Genomic DNA, 17,059 nt, shown 5'->3' with positions numbered 1-17,059 from the left:
GTAGGCAGAAGTATTTACTTATTTGTCCCTACCCCCTCAAGTTTTACCTCTCATTCATTTAATTTTTTTTAGTCTTAAATTAAACAAACAACATATGAAATAAAAGCAAAACAAAACAAAACATACATAAACCAAAAACAAGAAATTAGCAAGCCCCACCACAGTATAGTTTCTTTCATATGAAAAATACAGAAGGTGTATATTTGCAGATACACAAGTTATGGAAAAACAAACAAACCAAAACAAAAACCCCCAAAAAAGAACCACAACCCCATTACCAGCCACATTACCGTCCTGGGTTAACCCCGTTTTCTTAATTCTTATACTTATTTAAAATTAGGTTTTTATATTTTACTTTAAACTGTTTTATGTTTCTACTGTCTTTTATTTCTTCTGTTAGACTGTTCCATAATTTAACTCCTTCAATTGAGATAGACATAGTTCTTAAAGTTGTTCTAGCACTTTGTATATAATTAATGTAAATTTACAAGTTTCTTTCAGTCACCCACTAATTTGAGTTTCTCTGTTGTGTCCAGTTTGTGTGTATAGCCCAGCAGGACTACTGCTGCATCCTCAACCAGGTGGAGAAGAACATGCAGAAGGTTGAGGAGGAAGGAGAAATTGTTATGGTGAAGGAACACCGTGAACTCGACCGCACCGGCACCAGGAAAGGGCACATTGTCATCAAGGTAACCTTTAAAAATCAATTAATCTACGCTTCTTTAAACCCCATAATCTCAAAAAAAGAAGTCCATTAGAAGATGGCCTTATTTCACACTTGATTTATGACCTGAGTAAACACAGCGAGCCGTATGTACTTGATGCTAGTTTTAAGGCTTTTTAATAAAGCAGGAGTTCCATCTAGTACATGGTTCCATGTAGAGTAAAGCAGGCTAGCATTTCAGTTGCAGTTGCAGTCATCTTAAGGATCTGCCACTCACTTGTAATGTCTTTCTGTTAAACATCAGGGCACACCGGAGCGTCTCACCATGCACCTCGTAGAGGAGCACTCAGTGGTGGACCCTACATACATCGAGGACTTCCTGTTGACCTACAGGACCTTCCTCTCAAGCCCCATGGTCGTGGGCAAGAAGCTCCTGGAGTGGTTCCACGACCCAAGTCTCAGGGACAAGGTATGATCAGCAGGACTCTGGTATATCTGTTCAGATACACTTTAGGCAGCCAGACTTTGTCCATTTACTCAGACGTGGTGTAAATTCATCTTGTTTCACAGAATTCTGAAAGACTTGAATGTTCTTCAGACATGTTGGATTCACATACATAAAATCCTCAGACATACTTGACTTTTGAACTTGTATGTAATTAGTTGTCAGTAGGTTTAGAGTATAAACAGTTCTACACTCATTCCTCATGAAATCTTTGGACATGACTGAGTGTGTGCATGTCGATCATGTGATCTCTCCAGGTTACACGGGTAGTCTTGCTGTGGGTAAACAATCACTTCAATGACTTTGAAGGTGACCCTGCCATGACTCGCTTTCTGGAAGAGTTTGAAAACAATCTGGAAAAAGAAGTAAGTGTGAAATATAAAGAAATGTGGAAAAACTGTTTAATTCAGATTTCTAATTCATTTTCCTCATTGTGTCTCTTTAAGAAAATGTGTGGGCACCTAAGACTGTTAAACATAGCATGTGCTGCTAAAGCCAAGCCACGGCTGGTGACACTAACCAAGCCGTCCAGGGACTCTCCACTGGCATTCAGCCTTCTCGGAGGTCAGGAGAAAGGTTTCCGCATCTTCATCGATGCTGTGGAGCCTGGAAGCAAAGCGGCAGAAGCTGGCCTTAAGCGTGGAGATCAAGTGAGTTGGTTCTCTCCCTCTTCTAACGTCACCAACATCATACACTTTAAATTTTGAGCAGAATGTTTCCTGGTGGTGCCGTTTTTATTCAAAGCTCATTTAGCTGCAGAACACTTTTTCTCTGTAGGCTACAGCTGTGCAGACTAACACTTCAATTTTCCTGTTGAAGTAAATTTTTGTTGTGAAATTGGTTTTACATTTTGCTCTAACTAGCATTAAAAGGCCTCTTTTGAAAGTCTCAAATTGAACTTGCCAGTAGCTGTGGGCACCCTGTGTTGGCTTTTTTTCCTCACAACTTGACTGCTCAACTATTTTCACACTCTGCAGTCCTTAGGGCATTAAGCAAAGTCCCTTAATCCTTGAAACCATCTTGAGAGCGTCTGGATGTGAGTTAAGCCCTCTTGACTCCAAACATCCCCTGCAGCTGTTTCCTCAAAAGGAAGCAGAGAAACTGACATCCATAAGGAAACATTCTCTCTCTCTCATATTCTTCATACTTTCTTTTTTTATACAGCTGTAGTTAATGTCATCATTCACCCAGTACCTGCTCTTTCAGAGCTTTAGTATTAATCTCATTGGTTTTTATCATCTTCTCAGTAGTGAACTCGCTAATCACTCCTGATCCTAAAAGAGTAGTTTGACTAAAGTAAGCATTTACTGGCCTCACAAAAGCAGATAATGGCCTGTATGCCCATTACGGTTAAAGGTGACTTCCTCTTCTGCCAAAGAGGAAGTGGCAGCTCAGTTAGATGATCGCATTTAAATGCAAATATCCGGCACCTGTACAATGGTCAGGTTATGAAGACAAAGACAGGGCTCTTTGGAAATGAAAAGGAAGAGTCCTGTTAATGTCAAAACCATATGTTGATGATATTTATATCCTGTAGAACATGCATGAGCTTGGGAGTTTAGGGCCTCTTTATTATCTAGTTAAACTGCATAGTTCAGAGATTAATATTTGCAGTGATAAAACGCGACCTGCAGATTGGCCTGATGTGGTGATAACAGATGAGTTTTAGTACTTCCTGTGCTGGAGTTCTGCCAGAATTTAAAAGGCACTCTGTGGTCAAATGATGTTCTTGTGTTTTAAATCCATGGTCCAGATATGATCATCAAACACACCAGGAGGTTGCATTTTTAATAATTATGCATAAGGTGCTAATTTAGACATGATTCTTTTTCTAACAAGGAGCTGGCAGCGTTGTCTTCTTGTTGTTAACAAAAGAATGCAAAATGTCAAGGTCCCAGTTTTGGAGCCACAATGTAATTTTTGTGTTTCTTTATGGGTTAGAAAAACAGGACGCTACTGACATCATCAGCTCTATTGTTTTTCCTCAGTCTGTTCTCGATAAGATGTGTAACCCTTTAGTACAGTAAGTTGCTTAAAATTGTGCTGATGGCTTTCTCTGTCTTCCCTGCAGATCTTGGAGGTCAATGGACAGAATTTTGAGAATGTCCAGCTCAGCAAAGCCAATGAGATTCTGAAGAACAACACCCATTTGTCCATAACTGTGAAGACAAACCTTTTAGGTAAAGCTTATTATAAGTTATGATAACTTGTCAACATCCACCAAATCACTGGTGATCCTATGACGGTTAGAGAGAGTTATAGTTATGTCAACAGCAATCACTTTTTTTTTGTTGACTTGTCCAAATGTTAAAGCTTATTACTGAACAAAAAGCATGTGGATAAACGAATAAAAAGGTTAAGATCTGAGAGTAGATGTAGGAATACTACAGTGTCTTTAATGACTCTTCTTCTTTTACATTACACACCTGTCTAGTGTTTAAAGAGCTGCTAACAAGGCCAGAACACGACCATGATTTGGAGTGTGAGGAGGAACATGATCGAAAGAACGGGGCGCCCCACCTTCCAAAGATTGGGGACATTAAGAAGGCCAGTCGCTACTCGATCCCCGACCTGGCGGTGGATGTGGAGCAGGTGATGAGTCTGGAAAAGGTCAGCAAGAAAGCAAAGACCAACACAGTGGGAGGACGCAACAAGCTGAAGAAAATCTTCGATAAGACGCTCACCAGCATCCTGCCCCCTAAACCATACAAGTAAGACCTCATTACTTTTAACTGTCACGACTTAATTACCAATAAAAGCAGCTTTGCATGTCTAGATTTCAGTGAGAAATAAATATTTAGTGCAGCATTTATATTCAGTAGACTCTGAACTCTGTGATTTTAATATCAATAGGAAATCAAAGCCTCCTGATTGGAGCTGATTAGATGCAGAAACTTCGTTTCTGATTTTTCCTGACACTTTGACATGTTGCTCTGAACGATTATGCAACTTGCACCTGTATTTTTATCAGTCTGCCAATCAAATGCAAGGCTGAATCAGAATTACTTTGAAATGCCGCAGATAAACTGGGAGTAAACGCTGCAGGGGAAAGAAAAGGTATTTGTTCATATAAATTTAGTTCCTAATGAGAGCAGATGTCCATTTCCCACAGGGTACCATTGAAAACGTCTTTTAGCTGAGTCATATATAACCTTTGCTTTCACTGCTGTGAAACTCCAGGATAATTAACATGGAATACATCATATGGACTGCACAAATGTGTTTCCATCCTCCTTCTCTTCCAAACACAAATATCGCCCTCTGCCTGTTATTGACAGAACTGCTATCTATAACAACTCCCCTCTGCTCGCCCTCTCGTTTCCATAGCGACGTTTGCGTGGGCCAATCACAGGATGACAGCATAGTGGGAATGAAGCAGTCCAAACAGATCCCACCAGCTCTGCCAGTCAGCGGAAACCTCTCGTCGTCAAACCCAGACCTCCTGCAGTCACACCACCGCATCCTCGACTTCAACAACCAGCCTGGTGTGTATTTAACCGCTACATGCAGCTCGGGAAGTTTGTGGCATCAACACATTTAGAATGTTTAACAATACTCTGCCATTATGTCATTTGTGGGGAACAAACAAAGAACCGCTCACTCAAATAGCGTCAGATGACTAAACATAATAAAATAGCTACCTAAACAGTTGTTCCTCCACTGCTCACCCATAGCACAAAATAAACAAGAAAAGTACAGTAAGATGGTCTTTATATTAACTTCTGTCCATTATGTTGTTTATATCCTTTCAGTCCCATTGATAATGAGTAAGTATCGTCTCTCCTTGTGATTCTGCTTCTCCTGGAAAAAGCATATCTTTGGCAGTGCTTTCAACCTTTATGTCAGACTTATAGACATTAATCTGTTAGAGTGCAGTCGCTTAATCTGGAGTCATAGTAGTAAAAAGCTAATTCAGTAAAACAGCAGTGCAATTTTATATTTCCTCTGGGCTCATATGTTTTCATGGAGATTTATCTGATCTGCAAGATGCTGGTGTGGCTTTTGCGGGCGTGGGATTGGTGATAAGCTCTTGATAAAGCTTGACAGTCAATCAGTTAATCAATCACTGTTTCTTAATCGGATTCAAGCTGTTTCAGGAGAATGATGGTAACATACCATTGTTTGTCTCTCCCAGATATGTCAGACCAGGTGTTGCGAGTCTTCAAGGCGGACCAGCAGTCTCGGTATATTATGATCGGCAAGGACACAACCGCTAAAGAAGTGGTGGCCCAGGCTATCAGGGAGTTCGCCCTGACTGCTGCACCGGAGGCTTATTCGCTGTGCGAGGTGTCTGTCACACCTGAGGGCGTCATCAAGCAGAGACGGTTACCGGATCAGCTTTCTAAGCTAGCCGACAGGATTCAGCTGAGCGGCAGGTGATGACTTCTTTATCTTGATGTTCAAACTGCAACATTAAAAGTACATAAAGAGTAGGAATAAAGACGGGTTTGAAAAGGCCAGTTCCACCATTCCTTGCTTGTCTCCTTTACATGGATGGTGATGTGCAGTATAGTTTTTATTGCCGTTTAAGTAGGACAAAACATCTTAAATCCAAGAAACCATCCTTATTAACCCTTTAAAACCGGTCGGAGCGGGCACGCTCCGTTTTGCGTAACTATTTTTAAATCCCTGTAGCTCTGCAACCACATAAGCTAGCGCAATAATTTTTTTTTGCACATGAAACCGGAGGAGTTGTACTTACATCTTATGCCATCAGCTTGTCCTCGGTCACAGTTTCCTTCCACATATAGCTTTGCAAAAACTGCATAAAAAGCGCTTGCAGGAACAAAAACATAATATTCCAGAAACACGCTTTGCCGATCCGATCAGCTGTTTGTAACACTTCCTACGTCCATCAGCACGAACTATCGCATGTCCTCCATGACCTGCCCGAAACCGGAAGTGACATAATTTTGCGGAAATGTAGTTTTTTACCATCAGGGCCTTATGAGCCTATACTGGTGTTTTTAAAAGTTATGTTTGACTTTATGACTTTCTGTGTCGTTTCTGGGATGTTTAGGACTCATATTGCACTGCTAGAAATAGTTTATTTTGATCCATATGCTGTTTTTTTTGCAAATTTGCATTATAATATTTATTTTCGTTTTTCCTGCAGTATATAAAAATTGGTGTATTTCAAAAATAAAACTATGAAGACACTCAAAATAAATTTCCTGTGGTGGGAAACTATTTTGTGCAACTTTTTTGTATTTACAGTTTTGAGGGATAAGCCTCTTAAATTTCTCTAACTAGAAATATATGTTAAAAAAACAAAAACGATTTTCAATTTTTTTGTAGTTTATTGCACTTTTTTGCAATTTATGTAATTACTATGCACTTAATGCAGACATATTATTAAAATTTAGGCTGTAATGGTTGTATTGATGTATAGCAACTTGAAATGCTCCCAAAAATGGCTCCACAGCATGTAAAAATATAATATAAGCTCTGGCGAACTTGGTTCTATGGTAGGTCTTAAAGGGTTAAAGAAAGGATAAATAAGAATGAATTGGGATGGAGTGATTGACCTCAGTTCATCTTTTCAAGATCCCAGTGGATTAAAACTCATTGTTTTATCAACAGCATTAAAAAAATCCTAAGCTTTTTACAGTCCTAGCAGAAAATTCTCATAGATACAGAGAGAAGAAATGGCAAATGTTTAACCAGTATTTTGCAATCCATCTTCCTCCATCAGATACTACTTAAAGAGCAACATGGAGACAGAGACGTTATGTTCCGATGAGGATGCCCAGGACCTCCTTCGAGAAGGACAGATTTCTTTGTTACAGCTCAGCACCGTGGAGGTGGCCACGCAACTCTCCATGCGGGCCTTTGAACTTTTCTGCGCCATCGAGCCCACCGAATACATCGATGACCTTTTCAAGCTGCGCTCAAAGACCGGCTCCGTCAGCCTCAAGCGCTTCGAGGAGGCAATTAACCACGAGACCTTCTGGGTGGCCACTGAGGTTACGCGGGAACCGAACCAGCTAAAACGCATGAAGATCATCAAGCACTTCATCAAGATAGCCCTGCACTGTCGCGAGTGCAAGAACTTTAGCTCCATGTTCGCAATCATCAGGTGAGACAATGAATGTGCAATAAACTGACTTCTTTTACGTCATATTTTTAAGTCAAATTAATATAGAGAAGTTCTGTGTTGTGATGTCGGTACAAATTGTTGTACTGATTATATATTCACTGCCACGGCTTTCCCTATAGTGGTCTGAACCTGGCTCCAGTCTCCAGACTAAGAGGCACATGGGAGAAGTTGCCAAGCAAATATGAGAAACTGTTCGGGGACCTGCAGGACCTCTTCGACCCTTCAAGAAACATGGCCAAGTACAGGAATGTCCTCAGCAATCAAAACCTCCAGCCACCAATCATCCCCCTGTTCCCTGTCATCAAGAAGGACCTCACCTTTCTACATGAAGGTAAAACAAAATGAAACGACAGACTTTATAAAATAATTATGGATTCCCTCAAAAGTTCTTGTGTGGCAGATTTACTCTAGTGTTTTTACATGATTTTATATCCGTTTAGCTCAGATCTTTCACTCTGTAAACATTACTATGTTAGACACTACACAACACACACAGCTGCAGATTCTGCACAATTTTTCTGAGAGGAGTCAGTGTTGCCAGATACTGCTGATCGTTTCCAGCTCAAAATCTATTCAAAAACTGCCAATATGCACACAGGCCCACAGAGTTTAATCACCACTGCATTGCATCAGATTCAAGAGCAGTGCACACTAACGCTCAATCATACACAAAACAAAAAACTGTTCTTACTATCAGTTTGCAGGCAAACACTTTTGCATTATCACCTGTCATTTAAAAGCAACCTAAATAACAATCCATTTTGCAAAGTCGAACACCCAGGCATGCACACACACACATATAACCCATTTATACACTATATATATTTCTAATCTTAAAAAGTGTGTATTGTTATTGAAATACAGGACAACTGGCTGTTTTTCATGTAAGCTTTTCTCAATGTGAAAGCCAACTATAAGTAGGTAACTGCTTCTTGGTTTCAGTCTGGATCTTTTAATTTTGCAGTTAGCTTTCCTATCATCTGCTATACATGGAATTATCCATAACTTTAAGTTTACCTCTCTGACCAACTTCTTTATGTACAGAGAACCAGTAACCTCAAAACAAATTGTGTTGATTTGCTGTATAAATGCAGTAACCACAAACAGAAAGGGGTAAAAATGCTTCACGGTTAGCCATATTTATCTCCGTAGTCCTCTGTCTCTTGCTGTAGTTTTTAAACTCTCTAATTGATCTTTTTTTTCTTTGGCTTTTTCAGGCAATGACTCTAAAGTGGACGGCCTGGTGAACTTTGAAAAGCTGCGGATGATTGCCAAAGAAATTCGCCATGTTGGTCGCATGGCGTCTGTCAACATGGACCCAGCCCTTATGTTCCGAACAAGGTAAGATATTTAGGAAACGAAGTCAGATCTTTAGATTCTTAAGGACCCTTCACTGTCCCTGTAGGACCAGCCGGCACTACGCTGACTAACCAGCTCTGTGGGGTTAGCCGGTTCACGTAGATCGAGTCCAATTCCTGCCTCACGCTTTTCCTTTAAGCAGCTGTTCTCTTTGGCAACTGCTTCGTCTAGCAACTGTTTCCTTGTACACATTGTTGGCATAAGATGTGCTCAGTGCTTCTGTGAAAGTCTCTTTGTCTAATGATGTCTCCTCTTAGTCGAGTGTTACCATTTGATTTCCTTTCTGCTGACTTTCATGTGGGTCTGTTGGTGAAATTGCTTCTCTTTGGTGATCTTGGTGGTCTTTCCTGTCCTAAGCTTTGTCTCCTCTCTCTCTTTCAACTCATCCACCCTTTGCCCTCCATGCTTCTCTGCTCATGGCACACACCCTCTAGGAAGAAGAAATGGAGAAGTTTAGGGTAAGTTTGGTGACCCTACAACCTTTGCCCTCTCTGCACCATGCACCCTTTTTTTTCCTGCAGATTTGCGTGCTTCCCCTCTGAAACCTTGCTTTCATTAACCGCTTTGAGTTAAATCCTTCTAACTCTGCTTGACGCTAACCTATGGATATTCAGTGGAACAAAGGTCACATATGCCAACATGAGGTTATATGAATTATTTGAGAATCAGTAAATAATGGGAATAATTGGAATACTGTTTACGACATGAGATAAACACATGCGTGACAAATAAAGGGATTATATCCAGCTTCCAAGTAGCAAATGCGACCTTTTTCTGATATGTTGTTTCCCAACATAATGCATGCAGCTTCTGTTTCAAAGGTTTGCCTGTCTTTGATGGTCGATCTGCTTCTCAAAGCTCCAAACAGCCAGAGATTCTGGAACTGAAATACTCTGCAACATGCTTTACATTCTTGTGGTCAAATGGGACACCATTGTGCACAGCCAACATTTAATGGGAAACATGCAGATTTACATTTCATTCACTCAAAAACAAAAGAAAGCAATTTGACATCTGCAGCTCACGATTAGCACCTTAATCTCGTAAATGCAACATCCATGCCTTGCAGCTGTGAGATTGTTGTCTCGTAATAATATCTCTGAAATGTGGTTCGTTGTTGTTATAAGGTACTACTTGAAAATGTTTTATTGAAACGTGATAAATTTAAATCCACCATCGAGAACAAATGTGGCTTCTCATTGACTAACACCACAGGCGACTGCCAGGGTGCTGTTTGGCTGAGACCATGTGCAAAACAAACATGCTTTTACTACTACTACTACTACTACTACTACTACTACTACCAGCTCTGACTCAAACCACAGAAATGTAAACTATGACTGCACTACACTAGCCCCTCTTTCTACTGCCCTGTTGTTTGACTGCAGCCGTCATCGCTCAACCTCTCCCTCTGCCGTCTGGAATGTCTGGAATGTTTTGGAGTTGGGAGAAATGACTAAAGCTGGTCTCTGCATGTTCGAGTTTTAAATACCACGCTCCCTATGTAGCCTTATAGTGTCAAATATACAGTTTTACTTCAAAATCGAGTCATTTACAGTCTGAAGCCACACCTTTTTTTTGTCTTCTTCTTTGTGCGTCTGTTCCTCTCTATGTTCATGTGCACAAGCAGGTCGCTAAGTCAGGGTAGCGCCAACGCCGCCGTGCTTGACGTCACACAGACAGGTGGGCACAAGAAGCGGGTGCGACGCAGTTCCTTCCTAAACGCCAAAAAGCTTTACGAGGACGCCCAGATGGCTAGGAAGGTCAAACAGTACCTGTCCAACCTCAGCCTGGAAACGAATGAGGAGAGTCTTCAGACACTGTCCCTACAGTGTGAACCCTCCATTAGCACATGTGAGTTTGTTGCAGTTTGTCTTCTTTCTTTCAGTTTTTGGGGTTTAATAGGGAAAAATATGAAGTTATAAAAGATCGAAGCTTGAGCGCAGTTCTCCTGAGACATACTCATACCCTCACACATACTTCACTGCTCAGAAGCAGCTCCTCAAGGACTCACTGGCATGAAATAAAAATCTGAGTTACTTAGCCAGTTTCCTCATTGTTGATGCCAAACCTCCTTTGTTGTCATTGCACTGGGGAGTAGTGGTCAGAGAGACTCTGTGAGGCGTGCAGCTCAGTTTTGATCAATACAAAAGTCTTAAGAGCAAATTTCTTCTAAGCCCTTTTTAACACATTTAGCTATTAAATGTAACTTGAAGTGTATCTATACAGAATACTTACTTATTTCCCACTACTCAGTGCCCAAAAATGCAGGTGGGAAACGACCAGACACTTCTCCAGTTGTGCCCAGAGCTGCGAGTCAACAAAGGGGTCAGCTGGCCAAAGGAAACCAGGCTCTCCAGGTCCCCGCTGTGGCCCTTTACCCATCTCGAAAGAAAGTGCAAGTCAAGGATCTGCCACCATTCGGTAAGATGAAGATTACACATAACCGTCAGTATTCAAGTATCATTTGAGTTTAATGGTATTTTCGCCTCCCATCATTGAGAGAATAGGATACGTGTTATTCTAGAATAAAGCTTTATGATTGAGAACATTCATTGGATAGTTATGAAGGTAAAATTCTTGGGATTTGAATCTTTTTATTTTTTAATTGGTTTAGCTTTCCATACAGGTGGATACAGTAACGCTGCATGATTGCATGAACAGCATTCTGTATAGATCTCCTGTTCCCTTGTCCTTGTACATGCTCCTATTACCTTGTCCTCCTCATCTTTTTATTTGCAGACAACGGCTGATTCAGCTTCTTTGTGACAGTGCTGCCACCAAGAGGCTGGCTGGCAATAAGCAAATGCAAAAAAAAAATCCCAGACAATGCTGCTTAGCGTCCCAGCACCCTTGGGGACTGGCAGTGTTCCTCATGTTAATTCTGCTCATCTTTTTGCAAATGTCCACAGGCACCAGTTCCCCGCAGTCTCTGAAGAAGATCCTCGCTCTTTCAGAGGAGGGGAACGAAAGACACCGGAGGCAGCCAGAGGACACCATGTCCAATGCCTCCTCCCAGCTCTCCTCCCCTCCCACCTCCCCCCAGAGCTCGCCCAAGAAGGGTAAGCCAATAATCCTCCCTCCCTCTGACACCACTCTCCAGACTGCAGTCATGGTGAGCTACAATTGCCACCTAGTGGCTACTGCTATGTACTGCATGATGGCTCTCATTGTTCAGAGTGTGAGAGACCAATATGATATTAAAGTTGACAGATGATACGTGAATAAGAGTTGATTTATGCTATAAAACAGATCCTGTATGGATTTAATTTAGTCAGCCAGGTTTAAGTTGTGTAAAAACAGAGATAAGCACTTAGAGTTTGAATGCTTTTCTCATAATCACGCGCTACTTTTACCAATGACTATGAATTAAAAACTGTAAATTCTGATCTACTGCGAGTGCATAAATGTATCGTCTTCCACTTCTTCCTCGCTCCTCCAGGTTACAACAGGATGGGAGACACCTACTCAGACTCTGGTCACAGTGAGATCTCCTCTCGCTCCAGTCTCGTTAGTAACTCCTCTTTCGACATGGCCCAGGAGGAGAGGAGACTTCGTCACTCCGGAGTAGTCGGGGATTCTCACATTGGAGGATCAAGGGTGGAACGAAGAGCCACAACTGACCCCGATCAGTACAGTCTTGGGTAGGATTACTGAGAACTTGATAAGTGAATCATTGTTTTGTTTCCTTCTGAGGTGAAGCGTCGTCATCTTTTATTCTTCTTTTAAACATCATATCCTAGGTCATATTCATCAATGCAGGACTGTCGGGGCATTTATGCTGGCGGCCATACAGTACTCTCCTCACCCAGTTCAGAGGAACTGACTCAGGATCAAGGAGACCGTGTTTCCCTTGATGCTGCAGACAGCGGCCGCGGCTCTTGGACGTCCTGTTCCTCTGGCTCCCACGACAATATCCAGACGATGCAGCAAGGACGTAGTTGGGAAACTTTGGCCTTTGGCGGCGGTGGAAGTGGAGGCGGCATTGGAGGGCTCCCTCCCGGCGGGCCAGATGCCATATTAGGGGGATCAGCTGCACTGTGGGCGGCGCAGGCAAGGGGGAGCTGGGCATCTGCCAGCTCCTCCTCGTCCTCAGCAGCATACTGGGGGGAGGACTCCGAGGGGGATACCGGCACCATAAAGAGGAGAGGAGGAAAGGACGTCAGCACCGACCCAGAAACAAGTAGCATCACATCCACCGGGTCAGAGGAGGCAAAGCAGCTCGGCCGACCATCTCCATCACCCATCACTGTCGGAAATAAAGGCGGCCTTTGTGAGTAACTGCTAAGTTTTTTTGTTTGTTTTTTTTATGCACCATTACGACTCGGACTGTTTACTGACTTGATTGCAGTGACTTTCTAAAGTCTTTGTTACCTCACAGTCATGAGTTTGTGCACCTCACAAAGAAACCTACACGTACCTGCTATATAACACATTTTAGACCTAAAATAAAGTACAGATTCCAGTCGTGCTGAATTTTTTCCGGGCGTGTCCTAATATAAATATTAAACATTCATCCTGCAGCAGCTCAGTGTCTCATTATTGCGGCCTGCCCCACAGTTTGAGAAACATTGGATTAAACAAACAAATGTCTTTGTGGCTTTAGTTTGTAATCCAGCTGCTTTTAACCAGTGATGTTTGGGCAGGCTGTGGTTGTCCCTGCAAAGACCAAGAGGGAAATGTATCTGGAAACCATCAGCTAGCATTTTGCTTTTCACACTTTTGTTGTTCATTCCTGAACAGTGACTCGGGTCCAGAATTTTGGCCGCGATGTCCACTGGCTGCGCCGAATGGGGCCCAAATATCAGTCAACCCACAGGCCAAATCATTATGGATAGCTGTTGGGTTCCCAGATTGCTTCTCATTAAACTCTTGGCAAAAAAAAAAAGAATGAAATGGGCATAGATCCAAAATCCTATGGAAGGATTGTTTTTCTTCTGTGCAGCAGAGCAGTCCAGATTTGAGATGGTAACATTTAATGACAGCGTCTTTAAATGTTGCATGTCATCCTCTTTTTCCCTTCATTTTTGATTTCTGTCATCTTCTGCTGTCGCTGCCAAAAAAGCTTCATAAAACACATCGTCACGAGTCTCTCTTTTGTATCCCCTCAGCCCGAAAAGAGGGCCGTTACCGCGAGCCTCCCCCGACTCCCCCCGGCTACACTGCCTTGACCATCTCCGACCTCGCTGAGGGACAGCACTCAGCCCAGTCTGTTCCCATGTCCACAGCGACCTACTCAGGCCGGCGGCCACCAGACTACACTACGGCTCTGCAGCGCTCGCGCATGGTCACCCAGTCGCCCGACTCCCACCAGGCCCACCAGGGGGCCAAGCACCGGGCAGGCGGCCTCCACCGCACTCGCTCACCCGCCGAGGAGCAAGAGCCTGAAGAGGAAGAGGAGGGTGAGTCCTTGTCTTCCAAACTAGTCGCTCTGAGGAAGCCAGTGGCACAGCATACACCAGAGACTCCCAGACCATGACAGTGTGTGTACGGGGGTTAACAGGCAGGGCCCGACTCCCCAAGGCAGGTAAAAACTAATTTATCAGGTTGCCCCCTCCACACCAGTGAACCTGCATGTCAGCAGAGATGCATACAACCCCCACAGCACTAGTAGCACCGGTCCCACTCCAAATTCCAAAAGTCAGTGGAAATTAAATTTGATCTGGAAAGTCTTGATTTGGAGTGGGACCCTCACCTCTTACCCGCAATATGTCATCATGCATGAGTCATACTTACTGGATTAGACTCACTACTTCTCTGCCACCACGCATTCTGCTCTTCTTCTCTCACTTTCTCACACACCGTGTCCAAACAGCATTCATCAGCAGACACGGTGTTAGGATCCTCTCACCCATGCAGTCAGTGCCTGAAAACATGCACCTCCATTCACCTGCACCAGCACACCCCTGACTCGCCTGCAGTGACTCTGAATATACTGTGTGTCGTTGTAGTGGTCTGGTGTAGCGAAGAAAGATCAAAATGTGGATAGATGTGCACTTGTTAAGTAATAAATGTATAGACTAACATGAAAGGCTAGTTTAAAGAAAGGCTGATGTGCAAGCTTGAAAAAAGGTTTTAGTTTAGGTAGTTCAGTATGCCTGCCTAATAAACAGCTGTTTGTTTACACACTAAAAGCAGCCACAAAAAGAAATTTGACATGCAACATGAAAATATTTTACCAAAATTGACATTTTAGAACCTTTTTCCACCCACAAGCTGCCTGTCCTTGATTTCATCCATGATTTGATGCTAACTGAAACAGACCAGAACTACAAACATTTTTCCGACTTTTTGAGAGTGATGACTCGAAGAAGAGGAGGGGCAGCACGGTAGCACGGTGGTTAGCACTGTTGCCGCACAGCAAGAAGGTCCTGAGTTCAATTCCAACATCAGGCCGGGGTCTTTCTGTGTGGAGTTTGCATGTTCTCCCCGTGTTTGCGTGGGTTCTCTCCGGGTACTCCGGCTTCCTCCCACCGTCCAAAGACATGCAGCTTGTGGGGATAGGTTAATTGGAAAATCCAAATTGCCATTAGGTGTGACTGTGCGAGTGAATGTGAGTGCGAATGGTTGTCTGTCCCTGTGTGTTGGCCCTGCGACAGACTGGCGACCTGTCCAGGGTGTACCCCGCCTCTCGCCCTATGACAGCTGGGATAGGCTCCAGCGCCCCCCGCGACCCTGAAAAGGATAAGTGGAAGCGAATGGATGGATGGATGGATGGACTCAAAGAAGGCCATTGGAAGGAAAACAGTGAGAGAAACAGTAAAAAAAATTTCCTGCCGCTAATATACACAAAAAATCCCGATGTCAACAAATCATCTCAAACCTGTTAAAAATACATACTGCAGTGCATTTCCAGTGGAGGACATTTCCAACTGGAAGCTTAAATAAAGCACATGGTTCAAGCTGTTTTTTGGCTTCGTATGTCAGAGGTTTCAGGAAGACAGCAAAGTGAAGTGTTGGAGTAGTGAACGTATCTGTGACATCTGCCATGCAATCTAACATGGCTCCATGGCAGAGTTGGCATCAACAAGTTGTTAATTATCTGGGCAGTATCTCAGGCAAAACTATCCGAGCCATGCCAAATGCGCTTGGAGAAAATGCTTTGAAAATCCTTTATTGCTTTATATTTCGAAAACGCCACAGTCTGCCTTCAGATGACTGAGCAGCACTGTTGTACTGCGGTGTTTGTGTCCAATCAAACAAGTTTAGTCAAGCTTTAAAACTTCCCTCGAAAACTTCAGCTTGATGTGAGTTAAAGCTGATCAGAAAAATGATGGAATTCTTTGGTAATATTGTTGGCATTACATTAAGTAAAAGCTTCCTGAGCGGTGTCTCAGGCAGGTTTTCATTCTACACATTGCCACTGCTGACCTCATTAACTCTTCAACTTTATTACATTCTAGCTCATGCATTCATTCGAGGTAACCGATGCCCATCTTTGCTTCTCTCTCCACAGAGGATGAACAGGTGTCAGCGGTTTGAGGGACAACAGTGGACATCTTTTTGCAGTAACTTGAAGTGCCCCTTGTTCAGGGTGGGCAGGATTAAAGAGACAGGCAAACAGACTCATCCGTGACATAACGTGCCTGCCTCCTCCACTTGATTCTCCCTCCTTATTGGTGGATTCCTCTGCTCATCTCCCTCCTCCGCCTTAAAGCATCATGGAGGGTTGAATGACCCTGCATGCAAAAAAGAAAAAAAAAAAGATAAAAATACTGTGAAGAAGAGATGGAGAGAAGGTCAAAGACGATTTTAAAAAATGCCTGGCACTTTGGAAAAAAATGAGACTGCAGAACCCTGACTGGCACTGGGTTTTGGGGGGGCTTCACCCTAGCCACAGACACACAAAACCACATAAATATTACTGTTACAAACAGGACTGACTTCTTAAGACTGCCCACCACCACCACCACCGCCGCCGCTGCCACCAATAACAAAATCCCAGACCTTGCTGTTGACACCACAGCATCATGACGTGTTGAGCTTCATCTGCACTTTCTCATTTTCTACTTTCTAAAAAAAAAACAAAAAAAAAAACAGCAAAAAAAAAAACCAACCCAAGAACAAATAAAACTACAAAACAGACTAATGCTGAAGACAGAGAGAAACGACGGTTGACTTGACTCTTAATTTTCAACTTCCCGCTAGATTTTTTTTTTGTTTGTTTGAGTTTTGTTTCTTTGATTTAACTCTGGGGGACCGAAAAGAGAAATCAAGTCAGCCCATAATTTCTCTGCCTGGACTGAAATGACCCATCTGTTGCTGAGGGTTTGAACTCTGAATCCAGTATTATCTCATGTCACATATGAAAGCTAATCACTTGTTGGTTTAAATCAAAGAGCTAGGAGGAGGACTCAGGTGGGAGAACCAACGTGCACACATACACAAACAGACAGAGACACACACACACAATACATTTTGCATAAACAAA

The 17,059-nt window shown here is 42.8% G+C and overlaps 1 protein-coding gene across 15 annotated transcripts in view; it reads left to right on the top strand.

Moving 5' to 3' along the window:
* Nucleotides 1-16,545, top strand: part of rapgef2b (Rap guanine nucleotide exchange factor 2b) — a 107,064-nt gene extending 90,519 nt beyond the window's left edge. For 6 of the 15 annotated variants that reach the window (XM_085178115.1, XM_085178052.1, XM_085178109.1 and 3 more), the window contains 18 exons: nt 537-689; nt 969-1,133; nt 1,427-1,534; nt 1,616-1,819; nt 3,241-3,349; nt 3,604-3,880; nt 4,497-4,654; nt 5,305-5,545; nt 6,865-7,248; nt 7,389-7,600; nt 8,487-8,610; nt 9,063-9,086; nt 10,256-10,482; nt 10,885-11,052; nt 11,541-11,690; nt 12,071-12,272; nt 12,372-12,901; nt 13,740-16,545. In XM_085178115.1, coding sequence (XP_085034241.1) covers nt 537-689; nt 969-1,133; nt 1,427-1,534; nt 1,616-1,819; nt 3,241-3,349; nt 3,604-3,880; nt 4,497-4,654; nt 5,305-5,545; nt 6,865-7,248; nt 7,389-7,600; nt 8,487-8,610; nt 9,063-9,086; nt 10,256-10,482; nt 10,885-11,052; nt 11,541-11,690; nt 12,071-12,272; nt 12,372-12,901; nt 13,740-14,107 — 3,804 coding nt within the window. In that variant the 3' untranslated portion in view covers nt 14,108-16,545. The remainder of the gene's footprint in view (nt 1-536; nt 690-968; nt 1,134-1,426; nt 1,535-1,615; nt 1,820-3,240; nt 3,350-3,603; nt 3,881-4,496; nt 4,655-5,304; nt 5,546-6,864; nt 7,249-7,388; nt 7,601-8,486; nt 8,611-9,062; nt 9,087-10,255; nt 10,483-10,884; nt 11,053-11,540; nt 11,691-12,070; nt 12,273-12,371; nt 12,902-13,739) is intronic. The other 9 variants (XM_085178056.1, XM_085178049.1, XM_085178092.1 and 6 more) reach the window with 8 other exon arrangements.
* Nucleotides 16,546-17,059: the final 514 nt, after the last annotated feature.

The sequence above is a fragment of the Neolamprologus multifasciatus genome, chromosome 2 (assembly GCF_963576455.1).
Source record: "Neolamprologus multifasciatus chromosome 2, fNeoMul1.2, whole genome shotgun sequence".
NCBI lineage: Eukaryota > Metazoa > Chordata > Actinopteri > Cichliformes > Cichlidae > Neolamprologus > Neolamprologus multifasciatus.
The sequence above is the reverse complement of the archived record's forward strand: the minus strand, read 5'-3'. Positions and strand labels throughout refer to the sequence as shown.